General features: G+C 40.0%; 1 protein-coding gene across 1 annotated transcript; it reads left to right on the forward strand.

Annotated features, from left to right (window-relative positions):
• Positions 1–6007: 6007 nt before the first annotated feature.
• On the forward strand, positions 6008–9687 carry SPC25 (SPC25 component of NDC80 kinetochore complex). The gene is made up of 7 exons (XM_063400564.1): positions 6008–6068; positions 6393–6561; positions 6650–6715; positions 7493–7639; positions 7784–7888; positions 8200–8298; positions 9239–9687. Exons 2-7 carry the CDS (start codon positions 6408–6410, stop codon positions 9370–9372), a joined length of 705 nt encoding a protein of 234 aa, XP_063256634.1. The 5' UTR covers positions 6008–6068; positions 6393–6407; the 3' UTR covers positions 9373–9687.
• Positions 9688–16794: the final 7107 nt, after the last annotated feature.

Consider the following 16794-nt stretch of genomic DNA (forward strand, 5'->3'; position numbering starts at 1 on the left):
TCTGTTAGCCCTGGAAAGCTTTTTTGTTTGCAAATTTTAATTGTAGGAAGCTAAGTGAAGTACATGCTGAGCAGCAGCAAATTGTGGGGAAAGTTTTGTGGAAACACAATGTGTGACCTGTGCAATCCTTTGTATGAACAGTTGGAACATGTTTGCTTAAATTTTTTCACAGTTCATTTCTCTGCAGGATGGACATTAGTAATGTGTGTACTTCATTAAGCGTTGCCTGTATCAAGGATAGAAAGAATACACAAATTACTGATCTTTGCAGAACTGTCACTGAAGCTGTACATTTCACTTTGAAATAGAACTTGGCTGCAACTTACACTTTGGACAACACATTTTCTCAGTCAGGGAGAATGCAGGGAGAACCCTATATCAACCATGCTGTTGAGCTCTAGATTTACTTTCAAAGCAACAATATTCCTAAAATACTGAAGAACAATTGTTTCCTCCCTACAAGCGGCCTGTTAACCCAGAGCCCAATGCAGATGATGCTCAGTGTCTGAGCCATCCTTCGGTACGGCCACTCTTGGGCATTGCTGACACGATGCCTGTCCTACGCCCCTCTTCTGCTGCGCAGCCCGACAGAAATGAGAGCTGCTTTACCAACCACAGCAAGCTTGGGAACACAATCAGGACCATTTCCATCAACCATTCCCAAGTGAAGCACAGCGGCTCTCCATAGCAAACAGGCAAGAGAAAACCAATTCTGCCACACAGCAGGAGTTTAAAAGACTGCAGTAGATAATATATTAGCATATCAGATTTAGCAATATTAGTACTAATAACTGTAGCATAGAACATTATGTTCATTTGAGGTGGCTTCATGAAAAGAACTTCTTCTATGAGAGATTAAATGGATACTAAAAGCCTGATGATACCAACTTCTGATATTATCAGCATAAAACTTTAAGCTCTTTATCAGGCTCTAATATTCTGATGTATTCATATCTTCTATCAAATGATTATCTGTGCATCTGAAACAGTGTGAGTCAGAAGACAAAAGCAGCTCTATATATGTACTGCACACTTCCCTAATGCTCTTTCCATGCACTTCCAGCTAAACTGCACAAGCTGTGGAGACAAAGATATGAACTGCTTAACTGCTTTTGTTGAAGAGGGGCTTAATGGCTGAAGAGGGCTTCATGATGTGTGGTCAGGGCAGTCACATGGAAACATTAAGTAGATTCAACAAATAAGGCATGACAATTAAATGGGTGTAGAAGATTTCTCTTCCTGACACAATCCCACATTAACTACTCCCATTTACTTTAGCTACTAAGTCTGCTTTCAGAAATTTTTTAGCTGATTTAAATCCTGTATGTTTATTGCTACCAACTGCATTAAGCCATATAGAAAACCCATAAAGTTAAGATTCTATGCACTGCTTCTGAATAACTACAATATTTTTCTGTATACTGACTGAATTATTCACTTCAACTAGTGTTATCTGATTTCAAGGGAAACCCTCCCAAATTCAAAATTTCAGGATATTTCAATAAAAATATTTCCCAGTTTTTTAGCTGGGATATTAGAAAAATATTTGAGGAGGTTTGTTCCTTGCTAAGTTGTATGCCTTACTATTTTTCAGTGTGCAGCAAGACAACTGTCACAGAAATGAACGGATGGAAGTAATTTTCTCTCTCCTAGTACTTCCCCAAGACCATACTTGTTTAGAAATCTCTCTCTAATAACTCTCTATACCTTATTGCTAAAGAAAATGTTCTTTTGCTACATTTTTACTGCAAAAGAATCTTGCCTTTAGTGATAAGTAAGACTTACTATAACAATAGAAAAATCACTCTTTCAGACATGTCTGGGTTTAGTATGCAAAAATGTAGAAAATCTGAGGTCCTGATCTGTTTTTCAGCCTAGTTTAGCAAGAACAGTTAGCTTCAAACATGAGCGCAAACGCCAAGTCAGTTGGCAGCTGAGTAACAAACATCTTACTTCTACTACTTGGTTAAAAGAGCAACAACTATAATGAGGTTAAGTCTAAATAACTATTGTTCTATTAGGAAAAATATTTTGCAGTACATAAGTTTCCATCAAGACAAATTTCATCTCCTCAGGGGAGTCTACCAAGTGATAAAATAGATCATTTTACAATCCCTCTTTAATGGCACCACTGTTAGCCAATGGTATCCAAAAAATTGCCTCTGATGCAGGATGTGCAGAAATATTGCACTAATTTTTATTGCATGTTTGCTTTATTTATAAATTCAAACCCATCCACCCATATTATCTATACACTAGGACAGTGATACATCTGCTCGGGCTGAACTTTTCTTCAGACAGAACTCCTCAGGCACACTTTGGCTCTCCAGAAACTTTGTAAATTTAATGTTTGAAGATATGTCTTGGCAATGTTTCAGTAAAGTAATCTCTTTTAGTATAAATGCTGAAGACCTCCTCATATTAATTTTTAGGATTTTGCTGCTGATTCTTATGCTTAGATAGAAAGATAAGCACCTTAGATATAATAAACACTAACAGCTAACAATAAGAGAAAATATTTTTTGATATTGGAGAGCCAAAGTTTGGCTGTCACATAAATTAGTTCTTAGTTCAAAGCAAAAACCTTTCAAATGCTATCTGTTCATATTATATATATACATAAAATGTAAAAACGGGAGTCATGCTGATGATCCACTGAAGGGAGGATAAAATGTTTGCAGCTGCCTTGCACCTACATATTAGAGCAAATATTACATAACAGTCAACAGATGCTGTTAAGCAAATGTTTGCAAGGGAGGGAAAAGCCATCAAAGCAAACATTTTTTGGAACACTGTTAATGGAGGCCTGTGTACTGGGCCTAACTTTCTGGTACATTATGCTTAGTTAATTGAACAACGACATTAATTTCCACCCCAGTGTTTCCACTGACACTGGACCAACTACAAGGATTAACAAGCGATTTACTAAATTCACCAGCAGACACTGTAGACAACAGCTGAGAGGCATTTTCTCAGGTGTGAATGTTTTCCAGATGGAACACTGAGAAAATACACCTCAAGTTTTGAACTAGGAAGAGAATATTTCAAGAAGCTTGCACGCTCTCTCTCTCTTGTATTTTTTACTTTCTTTCTTATACCATGCCCTGAAGCATTCCTCATTGGACGCCAGCTTTTTTTAAGGCTGGACTGACCAATAGAGGTTTAGCAGCAGTTAACATGACCCAGTCTCCTTCTCATTCTGCCACCTCAATCTGATCTTTCCTAGTTAGTATAGTCATTACTCTTTGCTATAAAGTTAACTATGCAAGCACACAAAGCCAACAAAACGAATGGGTGCACTATAACAATAACCAGACCTGCCAGACCTTAACACTTGTTTACATTAGTAATGTAAATTAGTAATGTAAATTAGTAATGTAATTATATTACCTTGCATTTATAAGTGCAACAGTATAAATTACACAATGCATGGAATACAATTCTGGCATGCCAATGAAAAACTCACATTTAAGAAATTTTACTTATTTTAAGTATGAAGAGCTACCTTTTAGACTTTAGAAGCAACCTAGAGAGGATAAAATCCCTTCAAGTCCTATGAACTGCAGGCAGATATGGAACTGAACACATTAAGACAACAATCTCCAACTCATTTTTTCAATTCCCTTTCCAATAAGATTCCTCTGTTACTGTCATTCTCTAATCCCTGAAACCAGCCTGCTCTAATTCTTAAGCCCTATGCCAACCACAGCCCAGGAGTCAGAAACCTGCCACAAGACGTAGCTGAGTCCATTAGCACCAGCTTGTCAATTCTGTGCTCCTTTAGAATGTCCTGAGCTGCAGCAGCTCTCCAACCCTGAGGCACTTCTCAGCTGCCTCTTAACCTAGCACTGGAACAGCCCAGGATGGACTTTCTATTATCAATAAAATAAAGTAGCAGATTTTTGTTGGCAATATTCGGCCCTTCAATTTGACTGCAGGAACTGTCACCCTGCAGCTGCTGCTGCCATGCCCCTTGGAACCTTGAGTTTAACCAAGTAACCTGGGGTTAAAAGGACACCCACTAAGAGTTGGAAAATGCAGAAAAGAGGTATATAGCACAATTAATTGTCTTCAGCCAAGCTCATAGTGTTAAAAATAGGGTAAATCATTGTTGAAACTTTTTCCGTCCATGATTACTCTGTAGCTTGCTAGGACAGACATTTAGAAAAAAACCATTTCAGAACAATTATCTGGGCTGGAGTTACAGTGGGTTGGCTGCCAGCACTTCTATGGAGCCTCTTGAATCAGACCCAGCAGAGGACTGAAGAAGTATCTGACCCACATGAGTTGGGCCACGAGGCCACATTCCTGTTTGCAGCTGGCAAAACCCATCAGTTTGAACTGAAAATTAGGACTTGTCAGAATCACCACGCTCACCTGAAACATGCACCTGGTAAACTGATGGTGGACAGTAATGGATAAGTTGGTGGACAGTTGAAGGTAAGTTATAGTACAGTTCATGTCTCTCAAAACCTCTAAATCAATTGGAAAAGAGATCAATTTAGGTATGGATTCTGCCAGTAAAATGTCATAGGCTCTATTTAGTCTTTGGTGGGTGAAAACGTAAACCAAAGGAATAGGACTAATGAAATGTAGAAAAACTTACTGATGAAGAAAAGAACATTTTTGAGCTAGTGCCAGCTGCTGTGGGGTGAACCCATTATCTGAGTTAACAAAAAGGATTCAGAAGTGACCAGCTGTAGAACCCAACAAAAGATTATGGATTAGAAAATAGGACTTGTTTAGGTTAGTTTAACTTGTACTACTAAACTCCAGCATATTCAGAAAGTTATGAGTTCAAATAATAAAGGCTAATGAGGTCAGGGGCAACACTGAAACTTTGTACTAACAGCATGCACTTGGCTAGGCAAGAAATGTTCCCGAATAAAAAAAGCCAGGAGGTATAGGTCCATAGCACCCAAATTCACACATGGCTAGGTAATCATCCTCGGACCAGCCCAACTTCAGAACATTTAAGTGTGAAGCAGGTAAGAAGCAGGCACCTATTAGCTTTAGGAACAATGGTGAGGAACCTGTGAAATATGGAGAACAGTGTGTCCAAGTCCAATGGGACAGGAATACAGCGGGGTAGAAGTGTTTATGCAAGAACTTTGTACAAGAGTAATGGAAATAATAGTTGGTGGTCCCAGCTCAGACTTTACTATGCATTGCACAGGTGGAAGATAGTATTTACTACTTTTAGACAGCAATTCTCAAAGCCATGCTAAATATACATTATTCTGGGACTGTCTAAATACCATGGCATAAACCAAAATTAGGAGTAATTCATTAGCTATGGTGACAAAATTATTAAAAGTAGCTTTCATAATAAACTGAAGGCTGCTGCCTTGGATCACAAACTAGTGCTTATAAAGAGCTTAAAGGGAATATAAATAACTGGAGAACAACCAGTCATACTGTCATAACGAGCAAACTCCCTATGACAGAGGTTTCTGGCCTTTGTTTCACTGGGTACAGGCAGGGCTACTGTACGGTGGTTGTGTTCACACCAAAAAGGTCTGCGATTACTCCTGCAGGTCAGTGCCCTGTCAGAATGAGCTTCATCCACATTCTTGAGAGAGATCAGGCCGGGCGAATTAAAAGGCAATTCGGAAACTCACAAAATTTAAGACCAGTTACCGCAAGTGTGTTCCGTGAGTAAACCAGACACTGGAAACAAGCTGTGGCTCCAGAACAGCGTAAGTGAGCCGGGCTGTTTGTTCAGCACGGACCAGGCTGTTCCCCCTCACCGGCCCTGCAGGCAGCCCGACAAAGCACCGACAAAGCACCACCGAGAGCCAGGGCGGGACTCACGGCTGCCGCCCCTCACGGCCGGCCCCGCCCAGCTCGCCCCGCCCCACCATGGCGGCCGCGCCCCTCACGGCCGGCCCCGCCCAGCTCGCCCCGCCTCACCATGGCGGCCGCGCCCCTCACGGCGGCCCCGCCTCGCGCTCGTTACCGCAGCAACGGCCGGGCGGGGCCGGGCGGGGCCCAGCCAATCAGCGGCGCGCTTGCTGCGGGGCGGGCGGGAGCGGCCGTTGGCGGCGGGAAGCGGCGGCTCGGACGCGGTGAGTGCGGGCCCGGGGCCCAGCGCGGGGGCGGCTCCCGGGCCGTGAGGGGGCCCCGGGGGGGTCCCGGGGCTCCGGCGGCGGTCGCGGGGCTGCCGGGACGCGGAGCCTCCCCGGCGCAGTAGCCGAGCGCTGGGAGAGTTGCGAGGGAGAGGGGGCTCCCACAGAGCCAATGCTAACAACAACAACAAAAAAACCAAAACAGCTTGAGCGAAGAAGTTTGAACGACAAGGCGGAGCGGTAGAACCAGTCCTGAGCTGTCCTGTGAGTTACACCTGCTGCCTTTGCCTCCCGTGTCCTGATGCTGAATCTGTTCTCTTACAGGTTTGGTACAGCGCTATGGGTAATGCACCGGCGGAAGATGAAATAACGCTCTTTGAAAGAGATATGAAAGAGTTTTGGATCCAGTTTAAAATCAGTTATGGCACTGAACAGAACAATCAGACTTCAGCGCTGAGAGATTTGTGCAAGGAGACTATAGAAGCTCTTTCAGGTAAAAAGGCTCTATGTTCCTATTAGCTCTGCTTTCTGCAAGTTATGATCAAACTTTTTCAGATAACTGAAGTAACTTTCCCTTACAGAGAAATGGTCCAAGAAGCTGAAAGAAGAGGACCTGATGATTGACAAAATTCAGGAGTATGACAATGGTAAAGTTATTTATTGTGTCTAACCTTTATAAAATTAACTTAATACAGCTGAATAGTATGTTTCATTTCACATTTAAAAAGGTAAGTAATAACATCCAAATGAAGACAGAGTTAAACCCAAACATAATCGGTTGGTTACAATGTAAATTTACAATGTCAATTTCAAGTCAAAAGCTATTTGTTGAAAAACTTCATTGATGGTGCAAAAATATTAAAACTTTTCTGCATAGAGCATAAGTATTTAAAACAATAGAGTATCAGAATTTTCTGACTGCAGTGGGAAAAGTAAATTAAATTGCTTAATAAAGCTAAGTATTGTGAGTTTACACCTTTTCCGTACTAGTAAGAGAATACTGTCAGCTCATCAGTCTAGGGCTAACTTCTCTGAATTTTGTAAACTTGAGAATATCAGGTAAAAATTATTGCAACTCTCATATCAGTCAGTGTTTCCATTCTTGGCTTTCTGTCATTATCTGTGGGCAGGAGCCACCATCTTCATGCTTTGCAGGTGTATATAGTGCTGGCACCAGAAATAAATATCATCTTATTAAAGTATCAGAGCAGCTCCATACTTTATAGCTTCTCTTAGGAATAACTTTCACTTTAAACTTTCGTTTGATGCTCTTGGTATAGCTAAGCTGACTTCTCTCTGCAGCTAAAGTACAATGCATTCCACTGTGTTTTATTCATATAAATAATTTCAAACTACTTAAGTTTTAAATAGCAAGGACATAATTAATGAACTGTATATGTTCATATTTTCTTGCCTCCTTTCAGAGATTCTCCAGCAGAGCAAATACATAGCAGAAAAGGAAGAGCAGTTGACAGAAATAAAATCAAAGCTAAATCAAGAAGAAGAAGAGCAGAAGAACTTGACTGAGAGCATCCAAGAGCTTAAAGAAGAGTTGATGAAGAAAATGGAAAGTAAGTAAGAAAAGAAAAATAAGTCATTTTTCTTAATAGGAGGAGTTGTTTTCAACACTTGCTCTTTATGGCTTTTCTGCTGTTCTAAATGGTTTTATGTGCTTGTTTTGCCTTTGATACTTACAATGGATTTTAAAATTCTAGTAAAATCTTCTAAAAACCAAGCTGCCAAGGAGAAGGTGGAACAAGTGAGCAAGATTAAAACATTGTTTAAAGAGCATCTTGGATTGGAGATGCGCAGGATTCATGGTAGGTTCCTGCAGTTTCCACAGTTTCTGTGTGCATTGACGCAGTGTGGTTCGTGTTGGACTGTGCAGTGAAGAGCACGCAGCTTACACACCTGATCTGCTGGCTTAGCCCAGCTACCACAGCTGTCCCTCAGGTGGCAAAATGTGCTGAAATGCATTTGTCTTGTAAAGAGATCAGGGTTGCTTAATTTGTTGGTGCTCTAAGGATATTAATTGAAACTAACTTTGTATTGTGATTTTTAGTCATCATTGTGACTGTGTAGTAGAGGTTGTTAATTAATTGTTTGAATTAATTGTTTGTGTTTCTTTTAGACGAGCAATTACAGTTTATATTCAGAAACATTGACCACAAAGATCCTGACAAGCCATATATATGTACCCTTTCCATAAATGAACAAGGGGACTATGAAGGTATGTGCATTTTGAATACTTAAATAAGAGGACTGAACCTGACGCCTCTATTAGAAAAAAGCAGAGGAGTGAAGTGCAGTTTAGTTGTAATCTTTTATCTTCCAATTTCCAAATGGAAAATCTTGCAGTGGTAATCTTGTTTCTCTCATTATGTTTATCTTACTAACTTACATGAAAATACAGCTGCATATTTTCACTGCCCTCCATTTGTGGAGATGCTGTTTACTTTGTATCAAGCAAACCAGGAGAAGGAGGATATACAGAGATAAGGATGCTTCATTTTGTAGTTTGTTTCTGCCACAGTGAGTGTGTGCTGACAGGCATATTCCAAATTGTTCTAGAAGCCTAGAGGGCAGGAGAAAGGGTGATTGTAGGTGAAAGAATAAAACTTGAAATCCAGCACTCCCCTTCTGTAAGTGCACAGCCTTTTGGATCTCAAAGCTGCTTTGGCTGTATGGATCTTACTTCAGTTCTGGAAGTTGAGTGCTGGATAGTTTCCAGACAGATGCTTCCGGGGCTCTGCCATGCCTCTAGGTATGAGCTGAACAGGTTTCTGGTTTTGCTAATTCAGATTTAAACTGTTGAACTAAAAGTCTATCACATGCTGGGCCTGTCACAATCTACTTGTCTGCAGAGCAACAAAAAGGTTTAGGAATGTGTTTCAGTGTTTGAGCAGGCTGTGGATTCCTGGGAATTGCTGTAACAACTCAGGTAGGAGCACAGCACTGAGTGGGAGGTCAGTAAATCAAAAAACCTGTTGCGTTCTTTGAGGCTTTCTCTTTGCTGAAAGAAAATGAGGCTACTCAAAAATAATGCAAGTGGAAGCTAAGACATAAAAAGATAACAAACTATATTAGTATTTCATAGGTGTGGAGAAACACTGATAATGATTTATTTTTTTAATAGTAGTCTAATCCTTTGCAAATTTGTGTCATTTTAGTGACTTCCTGTGCTCCTCCTCTGGACTGTATTGCGGAGTTACAGCTCAAACTGAGAGAAACTAACAATTTTTCTGCATTTGTTGCCAACATCAGAAAAGCTTTTACTGCTTTATCGTATAAACAGCCTGCATGAAACTAGTTTTTACCTCTCTTTCTGGGTATAGAGCACTCTTATTTCCTTCCTGTTGGTGAAATAGTGTATTTATCAATGTCTGACTCTTAATTTCTAAATAAAGATAAAGCAGTCTTTTAGTCCACTGTTATCTAGACACATTTTGTATCATTCTTCAAACAACAGTATCACCAACTACTGCCTTAACTGGATGTCTCTGGATATGTAAATTTTGATCCATGACATGCATTAATGATGTAATGACTTGTATTTATCTACCCCGTGGAGCTAATCAAAATAAAGTACCTTCTGTGGTTTGTGTATCTTTTCTAAAAACATTGATTGTCTTTCAAGTTTCTGTGTGGTTGAAATAGGCCTGAAACCTATTTAAAGAAGTGTGCTGAAGCTTAGCACTTACTTCAGTTACTTGTGTCATCGGCCATTGTCTTGATTTTTACCCTGACTTGTACTCTACAATGTTAGCATTTCTATTCATGCCTCTAAATGGTTGTTTTCCTTCTGGGCTGTTATTGGAAATCTTTTGACATGGCAAAGCCTGAAGTATGTATTAATGTATGAAATACAGTGGTGACAGATAAATCATGTCTGTATTTTGTATCTTACCAAGAAGACTATTACTACCATAGTGCTCAGCTTTGACTTAAAATATTCTTTTTCTATCTTGTAAAGTGTCTTCATTTTTACAGAATATTTAAAAGGATGGTTGCAACAAGAACAAAAATGCTTCATTTCATAATAGACCATAGTTCAAATAAAGTCTTGACTAATTTCAGTCCTAGAAATTCTAGTGAATCAAAAACTAATATGTAAGACCTACTCATTTAGGCATGTTTAAATCTGGTGATCAGATCTTATCTGATCTGATCAGATATTCCTTGTACAGCTGGAAATTTCCCAGTCAGATGTGAACAGTATTTTAAATCACTTGGTTTGTCTAAACTTAACCATACAGCTTGATGGATGCACCATAGACTACACCCTCATCTTCTAGGTGTGCAACTGAACAAAAAAAGTAACAGAGATGATATTCTATTTCTTCATCCGTATAGGGCATAATTTGCTGTTTTCGAAGTAGCGCATCATTTTCCTTGGCGTGCCCTATTGATTTTTTTTCTTGTGTTACAGCCAGTTATCACAAAGAGCAGTAACACAAAAAAATCACAAAGGGTAAAGGTGCCAACTGATTACACTGCAATTTTGGAACAGAATGGCAGCAGAGAATTACTGAGCACTACTATAATGACATCTCAAATCAAACAAATCCTCAGTTTCTGCTTTGTCCATAAACCCTGTGTCCTCCCTGAGAATTCTGTAACTGGCAATGGGATAAAGAGGCAATGGATGGGAGCCTGTTCATTAGTGGACTTGCTTCCTCTTCAGTCAGATTAACAGGAATATTTAGGTTGCAGTTATTTCTTTCAACTAGTTGCTTCTATCACTAGAAGAATGCTGTAGGCATTTTTATGGATATCAGTTGACAAGCCAGGAATTTAAAAAAACCTATTGAGCCAGCTCTGCACTCTCCACTTGTGTCATCTCTCCGAGGCATTTAAGGCTGCTGTTGGCATCTCCTCCTTGTACAGAAGCCCTCACCTTCCAGCTTCCCACTAAAGGCATTGCCCTCATACCCAGAATGACTATTCATTTTGAAGCATACTCTTGCCATAGTTCTCCTGTCGCTGCCAACCGTCTCTGAGCTGCTCTGAACGTAAACTTCACCATGCTCAACCAAATAGTTTACAGCTGTTGCATGAAAGAAAAAAGGCACAACAAAACCACCTCATTTCATGATTTCAGGTGGAGCTGTTTAAGGGTGTCCGTATTGCTCAGACACCCTCTGTGACATAAGTGATTTCATAATTTCAAAAATTGGAATGCCTTGAGTAATGTAGACAGATGTTCAATCTTAGTCCCATTTTCTTTCTTAAACCTGGGCATGAGTAGTTAGTGACAAAATGAATCTGTCAAGATTGCTGTGCACAGAACATAAAATACTTGACAACTGCTTTATTGAAATATAGATTCTTAAAAATTATTTTCTAGAGAATATGATGTGCCTGGTTGTAAGTATCCTGTGCACATGCCTAAAGCAAGAAATCTGAAATATTTATTGCGTGTACTATAAACCTTTACAATTCCTTTTGGAGCTACAATAATGTATCTGCTTATATTTGCCAGAGCAAATCAGAGAGACATCTTCCACTAAAACAGAGCCATGCATTCCAAAAGTGGGTTAAAGTTAGGAGAGTGTATACAACGGATTTGCTTCTTTACTTACTCTAAAATATGAGTAAAACTGCCAGTGAGTTCCATGAAACAGCCTCATTTGAGTGAAAGTTCTGCCTTGACATTTTAAAAACCTTGTTTTAAATGTGCACTTAGTGCTTATAGAATGCCACACACCTGGCATTTCTATTTTCCGTTTGTTATGAAGCTGCACAATACAGTGATATCAAATAATAGTAGAGACTACTAGGATAACAAAACAGACCGACCCAACAGATACAGACAGTTATTGGGAACTCAGTGTGCTGGATCGTACATGGATACAGACTGAAATGTCCCAAAGGGCAGGTGGGAAAGCTCTTGTGCTCAAAAGCAATATGCAGCTTAGGGGCTGGGACACACAGTCAGCTAGTTCTGGTGCTCCATTAGCAGGATCTTAAGGCAGACATAGATTTTAAAGGTCAGTAAAGGCTTTTTTTCATAAATCAGTTTGCCCAGTGCTGAACATTGCTTTTCCTTTCAAAGTGCTGACCCATACTTAGCTACCAAGGGGCAGGTCTGAAGTGCATGGGCCATGAACTAATGCTGACCATGCAGCAAACTGCTGATGTCCTGGTGCTCAGCACCTCATCAAATTTATCTCATGTTGTAAAAATCTGGGGGAAAAGTGTTGAATTTATGAGAGACTGGAAACACTATGAATTTAAAGACTGCTGGGAAGACAAAGTAATATTAAACGTTAATAGCATATGTATTAAATGTATTTAATCGCTATTGTTTGTATGCTAGCTGGAGGTCAGATTTGAAAATAAATTACTGTGAGAGTCCTTTTGGCTAACAGAACAGTTTTTACACACCTATTCAAACAAGAGTGGAGATGCTTACTCTTGGATGTTGTTAGATGTATTTTGAAAAGCAAACAAGTATTGGCTACACTTGTGAAAACCAAAAAAGATGTGAAGTTATGCTGTGCATGTGTCATACTCTCTTCTCTAATGTGTCAATAAACTGAATTTATTCAGTACCTTGAAGCTGTCTAAATTAGTCAATGTAATACCGTAACTGCTGTGAACTCACTTGTGATTTAAAACTGTAAAAGCCCCGTGTAACTTGACATAACAAACATATGCACACGTAAATCAGTCCCACAGGCAGAGTAAGAGTATGAATTTAACTGTGTGAATCAGCTAGACTAAATGACTGTGGTATTAGTCTTACCTTTTTGAAAGCAATAGTTGCAATTCAGTTATATGAGGCATTACTGCTAAAACAGGATCCTATGCCTGAAGGGAGGAATGGCTCTGACTGCCAGACAGTGACACCTCATTCTTTTTATCCATATTATCCCTAATCACTCTGACAGCTCTACACACAGAGAACCCTTTAGAGTCTTGAGCTTATTTGTAAGTTGTTGCAGCAGAAGCAGAGGCAATGAAGCCTGATTTCCTACAGATCTGTGGGTTGTCCTGAACAGCGCCATTCTCTTCACTGCAACATCTCAGCTCATCTTTACAGTCTCAGGATCAGAGCCACAGAACCACTCCTGAGTTATGCCAGTTTGGCCCCTGCTTTGCTACTGCTAAAGCTGCAGGACAGCAGTTGCACCCTGCCTACCCTTCACCAGTGCATTGATCTGTGGTTCTCCTTACCTGACTGCTGACTTTAAGTACATTATAAGGACAGGGATAACTGCAACACAATCTCCTTTTCAAATGTGGACTAATCGAGCAACACATTCGAAAGTTGTTGGGGAGACTGACAGAAGCTAAAAATAGAGTTTAGTCATACAAGTATGTGGTGGTTTCACATATGACATTTTTAATATATATATATATAAACAGGTATGCACTCAAATGATTAATTGAGATAACATACAATTAGAATAGGTCTGATTTTCTTCCCCTTCAGTCACAGCGTGTTGAACAAATCGAATTGCTACTGACTCACCTGTTTTGAGACTGATGGGTAACTCCCTATGTGGAAACACGCTCTTTGACTTGCCTCAATGGATTATTTTGCACTGGTTACTGGATCATGGGCTCAATTCTTCATTATCCATTCTCTTCTACACCACAGCTTCAGCTGAAATAACTGGCTGGGCAGAGAAACAGGTCTGTTAGAACACCAGCTATGTATGATTATTTTGATGTAGATGCATGCTACTCTTCATACTGATAGCAGTTGCAATTACCATAAAGGAATCCAGGCTTTTAAGAGAAGACTGCATACATTAACCTTTTGGCTAAGCGAGGAATAGGTCAAAGTGACAGGTGACCTCATGGGTGGTTTACTAGCCAGGTTACAGCACAATACATTAATGCAAATGCTTACCTCATAGGTTAAAAAGAGGCAAACAGCTAACACTTAACTTCCCATGCAAGGCTAATGAGAGAAATTTGCTTGTCTAACTCCATGTGTGACACAACCTCCTAATGGAAAGACAACGCAGCGAATTGGTAATAGTGTGTTTTTAGTATTGTATCAGCATGACTTACTGGCCTGTATTTTCCTACACTTATTGCAAAAGTAGATAAGCCATCTGATAAGCCATGTTTCTAAAGGAAAGAGGCAAATCCTCTTCTGGCATGCAATTCTCAATGCTGTCAACTGCAACTCTGCAGCAATTACCTGTCATTTTAGGCTCCAGCCTTCTCTAAGGTTAGTCCACAATTCTGACAATCTGCTTGGGACTGTAGTACACTAGGGATCACCTTTGCTAAATGTTGTGCTAATGGCATCCCATTGAATCAAAATATGAAATTCACAGTCGATGTGAGTGCAATTTCCATGAGAAAGATGGTTTACTGTTCCCAACTGCTCCTGCTGTTTCCCTTTGCTGCTAGCAACCCATTCTTCCTCTCCCAAATAATACAGTTAACAGTCTATAATAGTTACCTGTCAAATCTTTCAGAGTTCTATGCCAAACAGCTGTTTCTGCTGGATGCCTGGACAAATTGCAAGAGTAGTGCAGACCATCACAGCTTAACTATAAGTAATCTCAGCGGTTCACACACTCTTTGACAAAAAGCCTTTGAAAAAATGAGATTCAGTTAGTAGGAAATTGGTATTAAAGTGGGACAGTTATTTTTAAAAAATCATGTGAAAAGGCAGCTGCTTCTAGTCTGAATAGCAGTCCTGGCTGTTGTTTACATCCACCCCATCCAGGGGTGCCACAGCTTGGGTCATCTCTTCCTCAACACTGCTGAAGGACGAAATGTTGGACCTGTAAGTGAGCTGGACTATTTACGTGCAAATTCTTTTCTGGAACTGAAATACGATTAGACTGTCCCATAAAGTAACAGCTATGGGCAGTGATCTCACTTGGGAGATGCAGTGAGAAACCACCTATAAAAATGAGATCCGGGAACACCTAAATGCTTTGGATGAATTAAATTTAAACTAAGCTTAAATGAGAGACTAAACAAAAATCACAATGAAACACCAAGGCTTTCTGATGGGAAGCAGCTCTTTCAAAGATACCTTAGGGCAACAGTAATTAAAATTACCATTACTAGGAGTTAAAAGGTGAGGTTATCTTCATAATAGACTCAGAAATAGGACATAAAATTGCTAGTTAGATTAATATGAGAAAGCTGATGCAAGTTAAATTAAGGAAGGATCACATTTCATCTTTGTATTTCTGGACTTTTTTTTTAAGGGGAGATTGCAAAAAGTTGTGTAAATATGCTAGAAATATGGCAGTTGTACAGGGACTTTGCTTGGTTGTTCTGGAAAAGTGAGAAATAACCTGTGCAGTATTTTCTGGGGAGAGCACCTTACACTTTTGAAGTGTTTAAAAAGCATAAAAAAGCCACCCACTATGGTGTTTTTCAGATGCCTATGAAACAGTCTTAATTTGGGGAGGTAAATATGTGTTGCCAGCCAGTAGCTTAAAAGAGTACATTACCTTTTCATCAAATCCGTGAACTATAGCAGTGACATTACAAGTAGGTCATGTTGCTCTTACAGACAAAACCCACAATACTCAACTTCTAATACTTAATTTTATATTGCACTTTCCAGTGACTAAAAGCTAACAATTCTGTGTCACATGCAAACAATTGCCTTTGAAAGAAAACCTCAGGAACACCAGTGTTGCACACAACTCTGCATTTAAGAAATCCCTCTACAAGAATCCTCACTGGTTTGGCAGACTCAGAGCTGGAGAAGGTGGGCATAAAACCCAGACTGGCGTCCAGTTTGTGAAACCCACGTAAGCCACTTAAGAAGGTTGTTGGCTGACAACAGCAGACAGTGTAAGACTGTCCAGGGGCAGGACTAGCTGCAGCAGAATGAATCACCAAATGGACCAAAAATCCCAGCACAACTTAGGGAACAAAAACCCTCCACCCTCCCCTCCAGCAGAGCTGGGACTAACATCCCTCCACATAAGGATGTCCCTCAACCTCTGTCCATCACAGCATGGTGAGCCACTGAGTCATGCAGAAATTTGCTCATCTGGCACAGCTACACATTTGGACTCCTTCCACTCACCTTCTAAATCTACAGGAAATTGTGTCACTGCCTTCTAACGCTCCTGAAGCAGGAGATCTCCTGCTGCCCCCTGAGAGCCACTGTACAAAGGATCCTTTACAGACTTACAGCCAGCACATAAAGTCTTGCTCTTTATCCCATTACCCTGAGCTGCATTCTGTACACATTGGCTCTCCCTTGTGCTAAGCTGAGGAGTATATGTGGCGTAGGGAGCAAAAGACATTAGACATACAACTGAACAATATTCCACATAAGTAAATCTCTTCATAAATATCTTCAATAAACTTGAACTGAAATGCTATATTAAATGTAACACAAGAGTCTCTATATATCATCACAGAGACATATTAACAGTACAATTGCTAAAGATCTACAGTTCTTTAACACAATGCAAACCCCCAGGTTTATTTCTCTTCCAGAGGCAAAACTTCAACTGATGTGTGAAGATCCCTGTATGGCTGATACTTGTGTTATGAAAACTGTTGCCTAAATTTCCTGCTGAAGTTATCAGAATTTTTTCAGGCATCCCATTTCTAAGTACTTTCTCATCATCTTTTAATGCTGCACCAGAGCCTGCCTGATAATGGTGTTTTGTAGGCTTTACTTTGGTGAGCTCCAACTTTTCCTTAGAGGAACACCTCTGTACAAGAGGTGTAGAGGCTCTTTTCTCTCACTTCCACAAGAGGTTAGTAGATGGTGCTT

Source organism: Prinia subflava, chromosome 6 (assembly GCF_021018805.1).
Source record: "Prinia subflava isolate CZ2003 ecotype Zambia chromosome 6, Cam_Psub_1.2, whole genome shotgun sequence".
Lineage (NCBI taxonomy): Eukaryota > Metazoa > Chordata > Aves > Passeriformes > Cisticolidae > Prinia > Prinia subflava.

Excerpts from the sequence above, each read along its gene's own strand:
- SPC25 (XM_063400564.1), top strand. The coding sequence starts at position 6,408 with ATGGGTAATGCACCGGCGGAAGATGAAATAACGCTCTTTGAAAGAGAT. Across the intron at positions 7,640-7,783 it reads GTTGATGAAGAAAATGGAAA|TAAAATCTTCTAAAAACCAA; the intron begins GTAAGTAAGAAA and ends TTAAAATTCTAG. Across the intron at positions 7,889-8,199 it reads GGAGATGCGCAGGATTCATG|ACGAGCAATTACAGTTTATA; the intron begins GTAGGTTCCTGC and ends TGTTTCTTTTAG.